The following is a 16,506-nucleotide window of genomic DNA, read 5'->3' as shown; positions in this document are numbered from 1 at the left end:
AAAAAACAAGCTTCCATAGCGCGATATCGACTTTCCTACAGATTAATAATCTTTCATGTCATTTCAACAATTTATTTAACTATTATACAACCAATAAATAAACATAAAAACAACCATTTTGTATTCGTCATGAATGTATTTATTTATAAAAAAATCGGACTGATTAGTTGATTCCAACATAAAAAAATCGCGAAAATCAGTGATTTTTCGGAGGGTCACACTGAAACGATCCCTTAACTCAAACTTAACGAATTTGATGTTTTCATGGATGCATTTTACTTGATCTTTTTGCACTTTCCCTAGTTGATACGCATCTATATGATTCATAAAATTTATGGCTATGCTTATGATATGTAATTTTTATAGACTTTGCGTAATGTAACTAATCTGTTTGACCTTCATGAGTCGTATTACCGAATTCATTATTAATACATAGCACAAATAGTTGTTATTTATGAATGAGTTAGTAATGAGTAGTTCCCTGATAAATTCTATTGGCTCCCGTAAGTTTTTCACCTCCACTATAAGTGAAGGACATAAAAGTTAATTATTACAAATAGTAGACCCTGAAATTTTCAGTAGAACAATCCATTCACCGATATTGCACTATAATCAAATAAAAACGTGCCATTTTTAATTTTCATTCAATTTGTTAATGATAATTTAATTCATTTTATTATCTTTTCTTAATATACTACATAATACTTGTTCGCACGTTGTGCACTTAATTGTATTAAATACAAAAAATATTAATTATTTGTTTAACATATTTTGTTTTTCATTTCAAATAAACACTTATAATAATATATATATATATTTATGTATGTACATATAGTTTAATAACAGCAAAACTTAAAGCACCGACTAATTACAGTGGAAAATATGGTTTTTGCATATCTTCGCAAATAATTCAGTCTTTCGCTTACATACTTACAAATCAAGGTAAAGCTAAGTCGTTTTATGTATGCACATAACGTTAGCATTACGTTACGTAATTGAGGCTACGTAATAGAAATGATACATACATATGTACGCACGCATATTATTTACAAAGTAATATTTACATATGGTGTTTTGGTTTTCATTTACAAACGCACTGCAATTACTTACATATATTTACATATGTACATATACTAATGGCGATTGTTACTTTTGTTATTCTCATTCACTTGCAAAACATAATAATAACAGAGCTTGCTTAAATATGTATTCAACAAATGCAATTAGAAGCAACTTTAACTAATATCACAGTTCTTTTGAGAAAATTTGATTCGTTTTACGGTGTAAATATATACATACATATATATAAATGTGTTCTCCATATACACTATTATACAGTTAAACATGGTAGTTACTAGTTAGAGCTATCACTTGCGCAAATCGACTATGACGTATTAGAATACGCTTTACGTTAAGCGCGCCGGGTGTGATTCATGCTGACACATACTGTCACATTTAAATCGATTAAATGTATAAACACATGCGCACATATTGGCGACCGTTAGCCCAGCTGCCCAGCTGCCCAACTAACAACTGAATTTCTCCAACTCATTCACTGTGTAGAAATTGATTGCTGGCGTGGTTGGTGTCTGCGGCGTGTGCACACCGCCACCATTACTGTTATTGCTCACATCTTTGTTCGCTGATGGATCCATGGGCGCGAAAGGTATAACGAAGACGCTGGTTTTGGCGTCGTGCTGCATTTTGATCACTGAATCGTAGCTGGGCGGTGCGAATTCGCTGTACGAGGGCGAGGGTGTGGGCGGTGCAATTGGCGTTTCGTTGCGCAGCACGCTGCCTCGGGTCTCTGTGCAGCGTCTATCCGAGCAGGCCATGAGCAGGAAGAATGCCGCCAGCGCCAGAAATGTGGCCACATACCAAACTATGGTTATGATGTCCATTGCAGTCTGTGACAATTCGTTGGATTGTTCGTGTACTGCTGCAAAAAATACAAAAAAAAAAAATACAATTAAACAGTTTGTAAAAAAGTATAGTAAATAATTATTCAAGTTTAATTATAGAAGCAGTGTAAAAACAACTACAAGTTCAGCTGTACATTGGAATTCACACTAAGTCCCATAATGACTTGGCTTAAATCGCTAGTTGGAAATCGAGTTGATGATTACTATTAGTCCGTTGTTGTGAAATAGAAAACGCAGCGCATGCTGATTGGCTAAACAGCTCGTTACTTTAAGTAAGAATTTCATAACTGATTGCAGCGATAATTACCAAAAACGAATAAGGGAAAAAACTGCGAACCCAAATAATGATGGTTCAATGGCTTCTTTATCGTTTTAGCTCTTTAAAAATAGCATTCTTATTGCACATGTAAATGTACAATATGTTAACATAATCTACGGTTCCACTCGTAAAGGTAATTGTGCTGTAAAGTGCCGAAAATCGCGATTAAACTTTCTTTACTCCAAGGCTACTGATTACACAAAATTATTAACGATTTTTTTACATTTCTCTAATTATAGAACTGCGCGTCTAGTTTTTAATCACAGCTGGTTAAATATTAGATCCCATGGAGTAGATCGTGATCCAACTGATAGTGGACAAATAATGGGTATTAGCAGAGTAAAATTTTAACCCTTATATTACCAATATATTTCCTTCATGTAAAAAATGATGCCAACAATTATATCGATATTTTTCAACGGGGAAAGAAAGTTCAAAGTAAACATAGAAAAAAAATGGATTCCGTAGAGGTACATACATATGTTAGCTACGCGGAGCACTCTAAATATCTATACGGATGACTCGAAAATGGACGATTAAGTTGGTGCGGGAATATAACCTCGTATCGCATATCGGCCCGAAACTTGGGAAGCAGGGCAGCAATGAAAAGGGTTGCCAGAAGTAAGCAACTTTACTTCTACTAGGCGCCAGGCCACAAAGGCATCGAGGGCAATGAAATAGTGGACGATATTGCCAAGAATGCAAACACAACACAAACGAAAACACAATCATGCATTGTCTGTCTATACGACGATCTCGACAGAGGTATGGTAAAGAAAATCAAAACCCGATGGAACTAGGAAATATCTAGAGCAGGGCACCAGGGAAACAATAGACCATCTCTTGTGTACTAGTCCCGCATTGGCAAGACTACGCTGTAAGCATCTGAGGTACCCACGAAATGATACACTGGAGGATGGAATGACTACTCTTCTTAGACCTAAAAACTGAACTCCATCTGGTATCACAAAGGACCAAAACTGGTCTATGTGTGGCTTAATGGCCTATCAACTTAACCTAACCTAACCAATCCCCGATATGCAATATTTTAGCGCTATAAGAGGAAAGGTTAAAAATTAGCGTTGATAAAGACCACCTATCACATAATGTTCCACAATTTGTTATGACTTCAACATACACCCTGTCAAGAAAGTATCGGGAATTCTTCATTTTCCCTTCACATCTCCCGCTTATATGGAAGACAGGTACATTTCTTTTTCTAGGTTGGTACAACTGTCCTTAATTATGAAGACAAAAATTAGCGCGATCTGTCAATCAGTGTGTTAACAGCAGCTGTTTATGTCAGTCTACCTCAGAAGTGTTTGTCGAATTTTACAAAATTTTTTAACGTATTTGTGTTAAATTTTGGCCAAAAACTCAACAAATATCATTAAGCAAGCACCGTATTCATCTGATATGGCCCCCTATGACTTTTTCTTATTCTCCACACTGAAATATCCACTTCGGGGAACACGCTTCGACTCAATTGAAATCATCAAAACAAATTCGACGCGAGAGCTGAAGGCCATCCCGGAAAAAAGCCTATAAAATATATTTTGACGATTGGAAGAAGCGTTGGCACATGTGCATCGCTTCAAATGGATGTTACTTTGAAGGCAATAAAATAAATTTGGATGATGATCGAAACATTTTCTTTTTATTTATAAATTCCCGATACTTTCTTGACAGGGGTTATAACGCAAACTGATCGTATATATATAAATAAAGACTGGTTACAAAGGGTAGTGTTAATAAACATAATTACACCCTAAAACAAGAGAACTGTAGGAGACCATATAAAATGTATCGATTTGTCCGTCTGCCAGTTTGTATGTATATGCTTTATTTCGCGTTTTTGAGAAATCGATTTGAAATTTTTTATACATTCTTTTCTCCTTAAGCAGAAAAATATCGGACCACTATAGCATATAGCTGTCATTCAAACGACCGGGATTCAGTTCTTGTAAGGGGAAAGTTTTTTATTTGACGAGATGTCTTCACGATCTCCGTAAAAATTTTCCAGATCGACCACTATAGCATATAGCTGCCATATAAATTTATAGTGCAAAATTCAGTTCTTGTATGAAAAACTTGCTCATTTGACAGAATATCTTTACAAAAGTTGCCATGGGTTGTTATTCAAAACAATGACACAATCACCGAAGAAATTATTCAGATCGGACCACTGTGGCTTTTTTCTTGTTGTTAAATAAATTCGTCGAAATTCTGTGAATTCGCAATCAAATCAGCGAGAGAGTTTCACAAGTTCGTAGAATAAATTCCAGATTTCAGGAAATAGGAAAGATATTTTACAGAGGCACTTGTAGCTTTCATAGTGGAAAGTACCGAAACTTCGTACACCGAAATTTAGACACTTGTTGTACTCTAAGCCATTAAATATAAGTATTTATTAATGGCTAATTCTGCTGATACATAATTGATTACTGTTTATTAATAGCACATGGCGTCGCGCTTTATTTCACGTATGCGATATGGCTTTATGTCGTGCAACAACACTGAACGATAACACAAACGGCTAGCAAAACAAAGCAAAGTGCACTTTTAAGTTTAGAGCTTCAAATACATTGTAAATGCTTCTTAATTAATTTTAATTTTAACGGTAATTTCGCAGCACTCGTTTTAACCCATTTCCGCAAACTAAAGTGGTACTCTTAGGCACAGATACTCACTACTCTTTATAACAATTATCGTGGTGTTGTTATCATCAAACTCTCCACGCGTTTCCAAATGTATGTTCGGCACTGTATCCGTATAATTTAGACGTTCGTTAAGTGGTTGATTCAAAAACGTTTCATGTGAATTGCCTTCCGAAAAGAAGTTTCGCTGATTTTGTCCCAAACTGAGCAAAAACGATTGACCGAGCGTTCCTTGCACTAGAACAGTTAAAACTGAAATGAAATCGCATATCGAAAATCAATATTAAAAACTCATGAAAAAATATGATAACGAAATAAAAGTAATGATAAAAGCGCAGAGTCTGTATGTATACTGTAATGAGTGTGAACAATGATATGCATGTTGAGGTGGATTTTAAATTAAAACAAAGAATAGCAGTAACACTGTTCGGGTGGTGAATAAACGACATCTTCGTAATTGATGGCGCAGACGAAATATGGGCGTGTGCCAAGATTTAATACAAACTTACAATAACAATATGCGCATTTGAACTACAACTGTACTTTACTAATGTCGTAACAGCAGTCTTGTAGTTTTCATTAGGTTTACTATCGGAAACCTACATTTCTAGTATCTATGCGCAAAAATAGAACGCTTGCAAAGGTTCTTCTGGTATAATCCGGTTATCGACAGTATGACGCAGCCGTTCTGAATTGACGTATCGGGGTGAACTGGCTAACAGTTTGTTCCGCACCTGCTCAGCCAACTCTTTCGACAGAAAACACGAACCATTCCGTTGTGATAAGAAAGGTAAACAAAAGGCGTCCATCACGTATCGCAGCCGATGTAAATTGGCAACGCTTGAGTACGTATGTACGTACATACGTACCTAATACGAGTATATACAGTATATCTGTAGGTTCCGTTAAGTGCGATTCGGATTTGCCGTACTTAAACTTTGGACACTGCACCCGGTTGAAGACTAGTATATATGTAATACAGGTAACGAGCCAAAAGTTAACGGAATAGAAAATAGAATCCAAATTCAATATTACTAGTCATGAGTCGTGGTCTTTAACGCTTTCTATTGATTAATGGTCAAAAACGGTCTTTTATGGTTCATAAAAGCCAATTAACAAATAATCGTAAACTGGTTCCGATTTCCTATAGTATATGATAGTTATGACCAACCGCCAACCTGGTGTATAGACATAGATACTATTTACAGACTTTTTACGTTCTTATGCCCCAATAAACATGCCTATATGACATATTTCCACTTGAATTAAGAAAAAAAGTAATAATGGCCATTGATAAATAAATAAGGAGAGTGTGTCGAGTAAAGTGATATATACAATGCGACAAGCTTTCTGGAAAAGAAAACAACATTAGTTAGCTAAATAATTTTAGCAAGTGATGCATGCATTTATAGCTAATATTGACACATTCAAGGCAAACAGCACTTCAATTTACTATGAGTTGCTTAGGGTAGTAAGTGAGACCGCATCAGCTGATCGACAAGTGGCCATTTCGTCACAAATCAAACTAATTGCTCGATACTTTTTATCAATATCATTATTTATATACATTGAGATAATGGTTACTATCAAAACATTCTTTACTGTGAATACAGTAAGTAGATCGGTATACAACAATGAATCGGAAGATCCCCTATTGGATTTTTTTCCTAAGGTTTTTCTAAAGACCTCCAAACCTACAACTAATGTACAATAATATAATTTATGTGGCAATTTCCTGAAACACAAGGTCGAAAATTTGAAACACCAACCTACTTCGACAAATCGTCTGACATTCATTTCACATTTCCAGCTGATCATCTCAATATTTTTTGGTTGGTATCAAGAATGATAGCAATAAGATTGCGCGACCCAAATAGCGGTGACATAATGAATTTCAGAATGAGAGAGAAGAATATGAAATAAATACAATTACAATGAACGCAAGTCAAATAAATCGTTATAACCTGAGCAGGGTACATTAAATTTATCACCTTAAAGGAAGCTTCGGAGACCCTATAAAGTATACTTATATAAAAATGACCAACGTGACTGGTAGAACCAATTTAGCCATATCTGTCCATTTTTATGCATGCGAACTAGTGCACCAATTTTCGAAATGTTGATTCGAAATTTTGCCCACGTACTTTTTCCCGCATAAAGCAGCTCATTTGTCGGAAACGACGGTATCGGACAAATATAGTATATAGTTGCCATACAAACGGACCGATAAAACTCAAGTCCTTGTCTTTACAAAGTTCAGATCGGACCTTCATTCAAACTGACCGAACGAAGTCAAGATTAAGATCTTTCTACCCATTAGCAATAATAATGCAGAATGAAGGGTATGATAGCTTCGCTGCAGCCCCGGCATGTGTCCTATTGACTTGACCTATTCGCACAAAAAAATGGTGTATGAGGCCAATTGAAATGATAACTATCTCCCCAGAAAATTTTAGGACACATTTATTTAAGTAAAAACTTTATCTATAAGGTTAAATTAATGGCGCACGCTGTCATCCAGTCATCAAATTGGATTTTCTTATTAATATTTTTAGAAAAATGATAGTGTCGAGTGAAAAATTGTTATCATTAGCATATGATAATATTATAAAGATAGTTTATACACGCGGCACGATATTTTTCTGAAATAACTGAAGAACTTTTGAAATCTCGAAGTCATATGAAAGTCGCATAAATCTGAAAATTGTCGTACAATAAATTAATTATGAATGAAATCTATTGTAATCAATTTTTAAATTAAGTGATAAAGTATATGGCCTACTAACGTCCCATCAGACCGGTTGACGACTGTGTAAAACAATAAAAGATAATAACATACTAAAAATAAATAAATAGAGTCGAATGGACTGTAGTATATTATTTTGGGATAAATAGAAAGCTGTCGAATGTACACCGAATATGGATTATAAAACCTTTGTTGAAGCAATAAAAAGAAAAACAAGAAAATGTATGCACCCTTCACAAAATCAATAGATTCCTATCAAGAACATGACTTTGATGGGTCTGTTTGTATGGCACCCATAATGGCTACAATATGTATATGCAATAATGATTCAATCAGAACAATTTCTTCGGAGTTTGTACTGCTTCCTTGGGCGGTAATCCATGCCAAATTTTGTGAAGATATCTCGTCTAATAAAAAATTGTCCATACAAAAAACATGATTTTAGTCGTTCAGTTTGTATAGCAGCTGTATACTATAATAAGATTATAAGGAGATTATAACATTGTCTTGGACAGTAATCTATGGAAAATAATTTTTCCTTTTCCATACATGGACATGGTTTTGATCATTCAATTTGTCCGACTGATTCGTGCTAGAGTGGTTCGATATCGGCGATTCCGACAAATGAGACCGATGCGCTGTTCAGGGTATAAAAGATGTAAAGAAATAACAATGATCATTATCGACTATGCCGATCATCAAACTGTTGGATATCTTTTTTGTAGTAAAATTTGTTATTCGCTTCAAAATGGACATCATTTTGATCATTTGTGACACTGAGATGGTTTATGAGTTCACGTTGTCCCAATTTGCACCGAGTTTTCGAATACACAAATAATCATGAACGATATGTCCAACCCGACCGTTTGATAGACTGTCGGCCAGGAATAAAGGGACATCCAACTTATTCCAGTGTGAGAGCGCTTCAAAATTAGCGTTTTTTATAACATTTTCCATTGTGGCCAGATCGAACAAAATAAGAATTTTTGGGCATTTATCAACCTAATACCCAACATTTAGTACTATTAAAAATTACTATATAGTGGTTATATATTATATGGAGAAACTATTTGAATCCTTTTAAAGTATATTAGAACACCTGACTTTTGACCTTTCAATACCCAATAAAAGAATTTAAGCTTGTTTGCTGTCAATCATTAAATGTTTTTAATCATTTTCTGTTGACAATAATACTGTGATGCTTTAAATTACAAAACGTTTCTCAAATACCTTTAAATTTCGCAAATTTATTTAATTTTCATTGTTTAATATTTTTATAAGTGGTCTGAACGATGCAACAAATTCCTCCGTTTACATATTTTTTTTGGTAAGATTTCAATCTGGCCATCGCTCATTTCCAATTGATAAACGTCAAAACCTACTGAACTCGATTAGCTGCCAAAGTTCAGTAGGTTTTGACGTTTAGCAATTGCTCTCTCACTGGAAGGAGTTGGACATCTCTTTATCTCTGCTGTCGGCTATTTCGATCAATTTTACTTTACGGCCATCCAAAATAATTTTGTGACTTTTTCCCTTTGAACCGAGCGCTGCTTTCATCGTCTTCAAACTCATTACGGTGGATTAAATAGTATTTCATTAAATCACGAAATATCTTTTTATCATTTTTTTTTTTTAAATACCAAAAGTTGTAGTAAATTCTAGTGGTTCGCTTCCATTGGAAAGATGCGAAGCTTTCAGTCTGGAAACAAATATTTGAAATTCATTTGCGAGTCAGGTTTAAGTTCAAGTTGAGAACCTCTAACTCTTTTCTCATTGTCAATTGCTGCAATCTCTACAAAAGTGTTGATGTCGCCGTGAAAGCTGTGCTAATGACAACTCTCGAGTGAAGGTGCTGCTAAGAGCAGTCGCAAATCTGAGAGGTACGTATTTTCTCGAGTTGCGCTCGAACTTAAATGCTTATTGGGGTTGTTTAAAATTATCAACAGTATACCACTTTCGAGCAATTGTTCATCACATGATCGTTTGACGGTATCTGTTGATGTTGCCAACAAAAAAAACTGCCGTTAATTGCCATATAAAATATATGACAAACATGATTTACATACTAGATAATAGCGCTTTATATGTATATATGTAAGTACATACTTATATACCTGACTTTTTCAACTTATGTATATACATATATACATATGTGCCTATATATAAATATTTGTATATTTACTATTGTCATTAGCTTGGTGTGGTACGGCTTGCTCCGTTTCATTTGATTTGTTTGTGTATCTAAGTAATTGTCATGTTACTGCAAGATAGGAATGTATGTATGTATATACATAAGGAGAAACGTGCAGATTCACAAATAGGCACATACATATATACATATGTACATAATCGCCTAGGAGTTCATAAAGTGTCTGAATTCGTAATTAACACAATGCAGGTATAATAATGATAACTGCGCCGAACTCCAGTTGTACTTAGTAGACACGCTCAGAACTGCTAGCCGTGCCCCAAGGAGATGGCTCCAAATGCGTCAAATGAATGTTTTGATTTTTCAATTGGCGCACTTAGACGCATGCCTACCTTTGAGAACCGACGAAATTATAAATTGAGTGTACTTTTATAACAAAATAACACTTCATCTTTGCAAATATTTGCAAATAAAACGTTTACTCAACTTTATTGACATTCCGCTTTACTTTTGATTATTTAAATGAGTGTCGATATGTGCACCCTTTTATTTCCCAAAGATTGTTTATAACTCATTGACACTCATATAAATTTCATTGTCAACATTTTATAAGGAAGTTAATTGTTGATTGTTCAAGTTACGAATGCTGTAGTGACAATGCTTGCAAAAAACGCAATAGGTACGTAGCTGAATATATGGGTTTATATACATATGTATTGTATTTGGAATTGAAGTGGACCAAGGAATGTAGCAGCGCAATATCTCGAAAGAATACAAAAATTATATCTCTTTAATGTTTCTTGAACTGCGCTAGACGCCGACTAAAAAGCTTGAAACACAGGAACACTGTCGGAGTTATGGAATGAATGTCCAATCCAATGAATGGCTCATCACGAACGTCCGACAACAGAACAAGAAAAGTTTTTGGAAAGTCCATTGTTAATATTTTGGGTTCAAGGTCACCAAAACTGATGAATAATAATTAAAAAAAAGTTAAAGAAGGAGAGTGCAAATATTACACACATTTTATTTAGTCGTAATAACGTCAAAAATCAATCGCATCGTTATTACTTAGATACACACTTAGTTCTCATTCAAGAACTCAGAGGCAGTAAGATTTCCCAAACCGGCCTTGAAAGCAATTCTCTTTTAAACTAGGGGATTAGAGGAAAAAAAATACCACTTTGGTATATTAAATCTTAATGTTATATATTTAATATATTATTCTGGTTATTAGTAATATGCGTTGAAGATACAGCTAAACCTCTGTACTGTGAACCTTTGTAGCGTGTAATTTCTTCTTTTACATATGTACATATGTGCTACTATGAGAAAAAATAGTAAGACTTTGTTCAATAATTTTAAAATTCTTACTTTACTCTTCAAGCTCTATGTCGTCCCCTTCAAACTAATCCCCCTTGGCCGCAATATACTTGGGTCAAAGTTTTTTTTTTCAATTCTCGAAATAATTGTCGAAGTCAATTTCCGGAATAGCCTTTAATGTGCGCTGCGATTCACGTTTAATAACTTAAATTGGCTCAAAACGGTTTCCCCGATGTGATCGCTTGAGTTTGCTAAATAGCCAGAAGCCACTTGGAGCTAAATCAGGCGAATACGGTGGTTGTGGCACGATATTGGTTGAAAATTTGGCGTAAAACTCAAGAAAGAATCAATGCAATATGCGACGGTGCATTATCGTGGTGCAAAAACCATGAGTTGTCGGCCCATAATAACATTCAAATATAATGAATCGGAAAGAATTCGGAGTGCACCACACCTCGATAATCGAAGACAACTGTCAACATAACCTTGATTTTTAAACTGCTTTGACGTGGTTTCTTTGGCTTCGGCTCACCTTTGCGACGATATTCGGCCGATTTATCGTCTGTTTCTAGTCGTAAGCATAACTCATCGCGAGTAATAATACGTTTCACGGCATCCTGATAGTCGGGAAGCATTGTTTCACAAACGTTAACGCGACGAAAAAAGTTGAGTGGTTTTGGAACCAATAGTGCTTTCACTTTTCTTGGGCTCAAATGACATTTGAAAATGGTTTTCATTGGTCCTTCCGATATTTCAACGATGCCAGTAAAATCTCCGACTGCTAGTCACCAGAAATTTGAATGGATTTTTTGAATAATTTCACTTATCGTATAGCCGAATGCTCTTAATGTACTTCAGAAAAAGGAGCATATAGTAAATACTAACGATAACTGTGATGTGAAATTGGGCACAGATGTCACGGAAAGTCATACCAACCTATAAAAAAATTTCGACGAAATTTTTTTTTTCGCGCGCGAAATTTAAATTAAAAAATATCCCACATAAATAATTCGAAATCGTTTCGTGCAACTATAATAACAATAATGAATGTCTCTCAAATATAAATGCTTGTTCGTGATCATAAAATTTGTCAGCCCATTAAAGTTTCAATGATAAACGATTCAATTCTAATTTTAAACCATATTAGATAAGAAAAATTTTATTTCTTCTTTCGAAAAGCCTCTGCTTACTACGCTTTCTCACGCCAACTTACATTTCATTAAACATACTGTCTGTATGATAATTAAAAATTATTTCATATTTCCGTATAATCATAATATTCGCATTAAAATTGCCTGTTAGCTCATTCTTCAGTACATTACACAATTCGAAATACGCGGAACTGTCAACCGAAACCACTCTTACGCTGCAAACACTTGAAGAAACTGAATATGGGCACATGTGTAGAGTAGAACTAGATAACACTGCAAATATTATATTAGCAAGAGAACTAATTAAAAATTTAATAAAGATGTGCACTTAGAAAAGTCTGCTTATCTATTTAATGGCACTTATTGTCTTTAAATAGCACAAGACTTAAATTTTGCAGAAAATGAGTAGCATTTTTGTTATACCCTGAACAGTGTATATTAAGTTTCCCACGAAGTTTGTAATACCCAGCAGGAAACATCGGAGTCCCTAAAACATATACATACATACATATAAAAATGATCAGCGTGACGAGCGGAGACGATTTAGTCATGCCTAGCTGTTGGGATATCAATCTAAAATTTTGCACACGTTTTATTCTCCCCATGGAACCGACGAGGTCGGTCTTATATAGCATATTGCATCGATACAAACTGAACGATCAAAAACAAGTTCTTGCATGGAAAAACTTTTTATATAACAGGATATGTATGTATGTATTTGTACAAAATTTTGGATGTATGTAGCACTCTCCAAGCCAACAATAAAATCGTTGAAGAAACTGTTCTGATCGCACCCAAACCAAACCAAACAAACTAAATTCAGATCTTATAAGAAAATTTAACCTGTGAAGGGTCCGATGTTAGCTTTTTTTTTATTTAAAAAAAAATATTTAAAACATTCGCACGACTTTCTAGACTGGGTTACTGCAGATAATTAGTTATTTCATGAATTAAGCAATCAAATCAGTCCTTATCGGTCATTGGGTAATTGTAATTGTCCAGATTAAGGGGATTTCACCCTAAGTGTATTATTCAATATTAATCACTGCATTAGTGCCGTATTTATGATTTTAATGCTGGTATGCATGTGTGTCTACTTAAACGTTAACTGGCAGCTTCGGCTAAATTTAGTGGCGGTGCTTACCTGTGATTAGTTTCAGAAGATATTTATGATCCAGTTTGGTGTACTTTGCCATCTTTGCTATTTGTATTTGTTGTTGCTGTTTATGGTTTAGTTTCAGTTTTTTAGTTTTTTTTTAACCAACTAAGCAAGATCACTTTTGTATTTTGATAATTTTGTTGCTTGTAGGTTTCGTTGCTTTCAAAGCGATCACTTCACTTCCTCAATTCGTTCGAACACTGAATCGATCGGCGCGTACAACTACACTGTTCGTGAAAAACAATACAAATTATTTTTAATTACAAAATTATAATTTTTATGTACAATTTAATTTGCTTAATTCATTTGTTAATAACGCGCAGTCAACGAAACTCGGTGCACTCACGCGAACTCAAAAAATACAACAAGCTTGAAATATTGGTTATGAACAACACACGACAATCACAGTGAGCGACTGAAATGCGAATAGTTAGAAAACCGGCTGAAAGATCAATGCAAAGCGGCAGATCGGTTGGTCATCTCGCGACGCTAACGATTCAATGCATGTGCGGGAGCTTCGGCAGTGGAAAGCGCAACGGTAGAATGGCCGTTGAGAGGGGCTCCCCAGCCAAGCGTGGCGAACTCAATGAAGTGATGTTTAGGAATTCCAGAAATGTAAGCTGAATCACATTTTGCAAAAAGCGCAGCGGCTGTGACGAGTACGAAACTTTGCCTTTTCTTTTGAAAGACATATGTATGTACATACGTCAAATCCGAGTGACTAATGACGTTTCTATATTAGCATACTTTTAGAGATTTTTGAGTGTAAGTAAACGCATTGTATGGACATAAGAGAGCTCATTATCGGTGAAAGGTGCGTGGCTCAACTAGCTGACATACATACACATGTATATATGTATATATGTACACACATAAGTGGCTTAAGCGCCGTTTTATAGCTTTTATACAGTATATAATCTATTTTGTTGTTGCTTGCAATTGTTATTGGCGATTAGCATTTTTTTGTTTGCTGCATCGATTATACTCATATGTCTAATTGCTTTAAGGACGCATTTTCTCGTGTAATAATTATCTAGGCACGAACCTAAATCCAATCCCGCAAAACGCCATGAAATCTTCTCTCTATCAGCACACTAGTGAAATATGGATATCAATAAGACCATAGCAAGCAATGTGCATCAATTTGTGCAAGTGTTTGTATATACAGTAGAATCCGCTTATAACGACATTCAAGGGACCGATGAAAATACGTCGTTGTAACCGGTCGACGTTCAAATAGAATTTAGATATGTATTTTTTTTTTTTACCGTTTTACGCTCGGCGACCCCAGCAGTGTTTTCATACTAACTGTAGTACGCTGGAATGTTTTTTTCAAAAATTTTTTTTTTTTTGCTATTAAAAAAAACCGTTTTCAGTATCAAAACATATGTAAGCTATGTACTAAATTCCGCAACTGATCGGCGACATTCATTCTTAATAAAAAAAGGGCTAATAAAATTTATTCCAATTCAAATTATGTATACATACATATTATCAACATATGTACGTATTATAGCGAAAGACAAAATAAATACAGTGTACCGTACTTTACATGTTATTTAAGAAAACATTATATACCGCAACTGATCGGCGACATTCATTCTTAATAAAAAAGCATGCGTCGTCGTTATAACCAGTAAACTTATCTTAAAATTTCCTGAAATTACGTCGCTATAGTAGCCGGTATGTCAAAAAAAAACGGTGACGCTTTGTCCAAATAGCAATGTTTTTTTCACTTTAATATCTTTATTTAAAACGAAACTTTAAGTTTTCGGTTTCCGCCATTTTGTGGGCGTGGCAGTGGGTCGATTTGGCCCATCTTCGAACTTAACCTTCTTATGGAAAGCGTACCAAGTTTCATCGGACGCTGTAAGACGAGGTCGTTATATTCACTTTGGGATTATACTTTTAGTATTACAAATAACCGTTAAAAAAATTAATTGTAAGCTATGTTAGTCAAAAAAATTTTAAAAGAGCGATTTTCAATGTAAATATCTTTTGCGTTATTTACTTGGCACACACACGAGCTCTCTTATCACTATTTAACTGTTGATGGCAAAAACAATTATTTATATTTTATATTTAAATATTTGATTTTGTTTAACATTGCCAATGCACCAATTTTCGTTTGCACAATTTGCGTAAATTTACCGATGCGTGTGAGCAGCTGAATATCATTTACTTTGCTATTAGCGCACAAGTGGGCACTTTACTACGCCACACCCGCCTTAAGTGGAGTCACGTTCTAGAATGACCTAGCCCGCAACGGCAAGCCAAGCTCAGATGTTCACTCAGCTGTCAGTGGAAGTGGCGATCTCCAAGCAGCACGCATTAGGGTTGTCTGCCGGGTTTCAGTGGAAGTTAATTACCGTTTACTTTTGAGTTCAAGAACTAAATTCTCGAGTGTTTTTGAACTATTCTGTAATTATTTCCTTAAACAAAAGAAAAATTATTAAATAACTTTTGCAGTTAAATGTGATTATTATGCTCTTGCAACCAGTTGCTACAGAGTATTATAGTTTTGTTCACTTAACGGTTGTGCGTATCACCTAAAACTAATCGAGATAGATATAGGGTTATATGTATATGTATATAAATGATCAGGATGACGAGAAAAGTTGAATTGAAATGAAGACTATCCGTCTGTCCGTCCGTCCGTGCAAGCTGTAACTTGAGTAAAAATTGAGATATTTGATGAACCTTGATGTGCAGGTTCCTTGGTACAAAAAAAATTTCGAATTCGTAGATGGGCGTAATCGGACCACTGCCACGCCCACAAATCGTCATTAATCTAAAGCCTATAAATTGCCATAACTAAACCAATAATTAAGATACAAAACTGTTATTTGTTACAACGAATTACTAAAACTACGATAAACCAGTAACTAAATATGGCAGAGCCATTAAATTTTACCTCCAAGATGGTATGAGAAGGCTTCATGAGAGCCGATGTGAAAATTGGATAATGGGCGTAGACCCGCCCACTTTTTGGTGAAATCCCATATTTCGGAATCCGACAAACCGATTTCTACTAAATTTAGTATGCATCATTTTTAGAATATTCCTATATTACTGTGTGA

General features: G+C 35.0%; 1 protein-coding gene across 3 annotated transcripts; it reads right to left on the bottom strand.

Annotated features, from left to right (window-relative positions):
* Positions 1-753: 753 nt before the first annotated feature.
* On the bottom strand, positions 754-15,660 carry LOC126755109 (uncharacterized). Of its 3 annotated transcripts, none has more exons than XM_050467444.1 (4): positions 15,578-15,660; positions 13,412-13,653; positions 4,932-5,150; positions 754-1,939 (listed from the first exon to the last, which is right to left on the bottom strand). In XM_050467444.1, exons 2-4 carry the CDS (start codon positions 13,461-13,463, stop codon positions 1,527-1,529), a joined length of 684 nt encoding a protein of 227 aa, XP_050323401.1. In that variant the 5' UTR covers positions 13,464-13,653; positions 15,578-15,660; the 3' UTR covers positions 754-1,526. The 3 variants fall into 3 exon arrangements, with proteins under 3 accessions (XP_050323401.1, XP_050323402.1, XP_050323403.1); XM_050467445.1 differs by lacking the exon at positions 15,578-15,660 and adding an exon at positions 13,773-14,024; XM_050467446.1 differs by lacking the exon at positions 15,578-15,660 and having other exon boundaries at positions 754-1,936; positions 13,412-14,034.
* Between the last annotated feature and the right edge of the window lie 846 nt (positions 15,661-16,506).

Source organism: Bactrocera neohumeralis, chromosome 4 (genome assembly GCF_024586455.1).
Source record: "Bactrocera neohumeralis isolate Rockhampton chromosome 4, APGP_CSIRO_Bneo_wtdbg2-racon-allhic-juicebox.fasta_v2, whole genome shotgun sequence".
Taxonomy (NCBI): Eukaryota; Metazoa; Arthropoda; class Insecta; order Diptera; family Tephritidae; genus Bactrocera; species Bactrocera neohumeralis.
The sequence above is the reverse complement of the archived record's forward strand: the minus strand, read 5'-3'. Positions and strand labels throughout refer to the sequence as shown.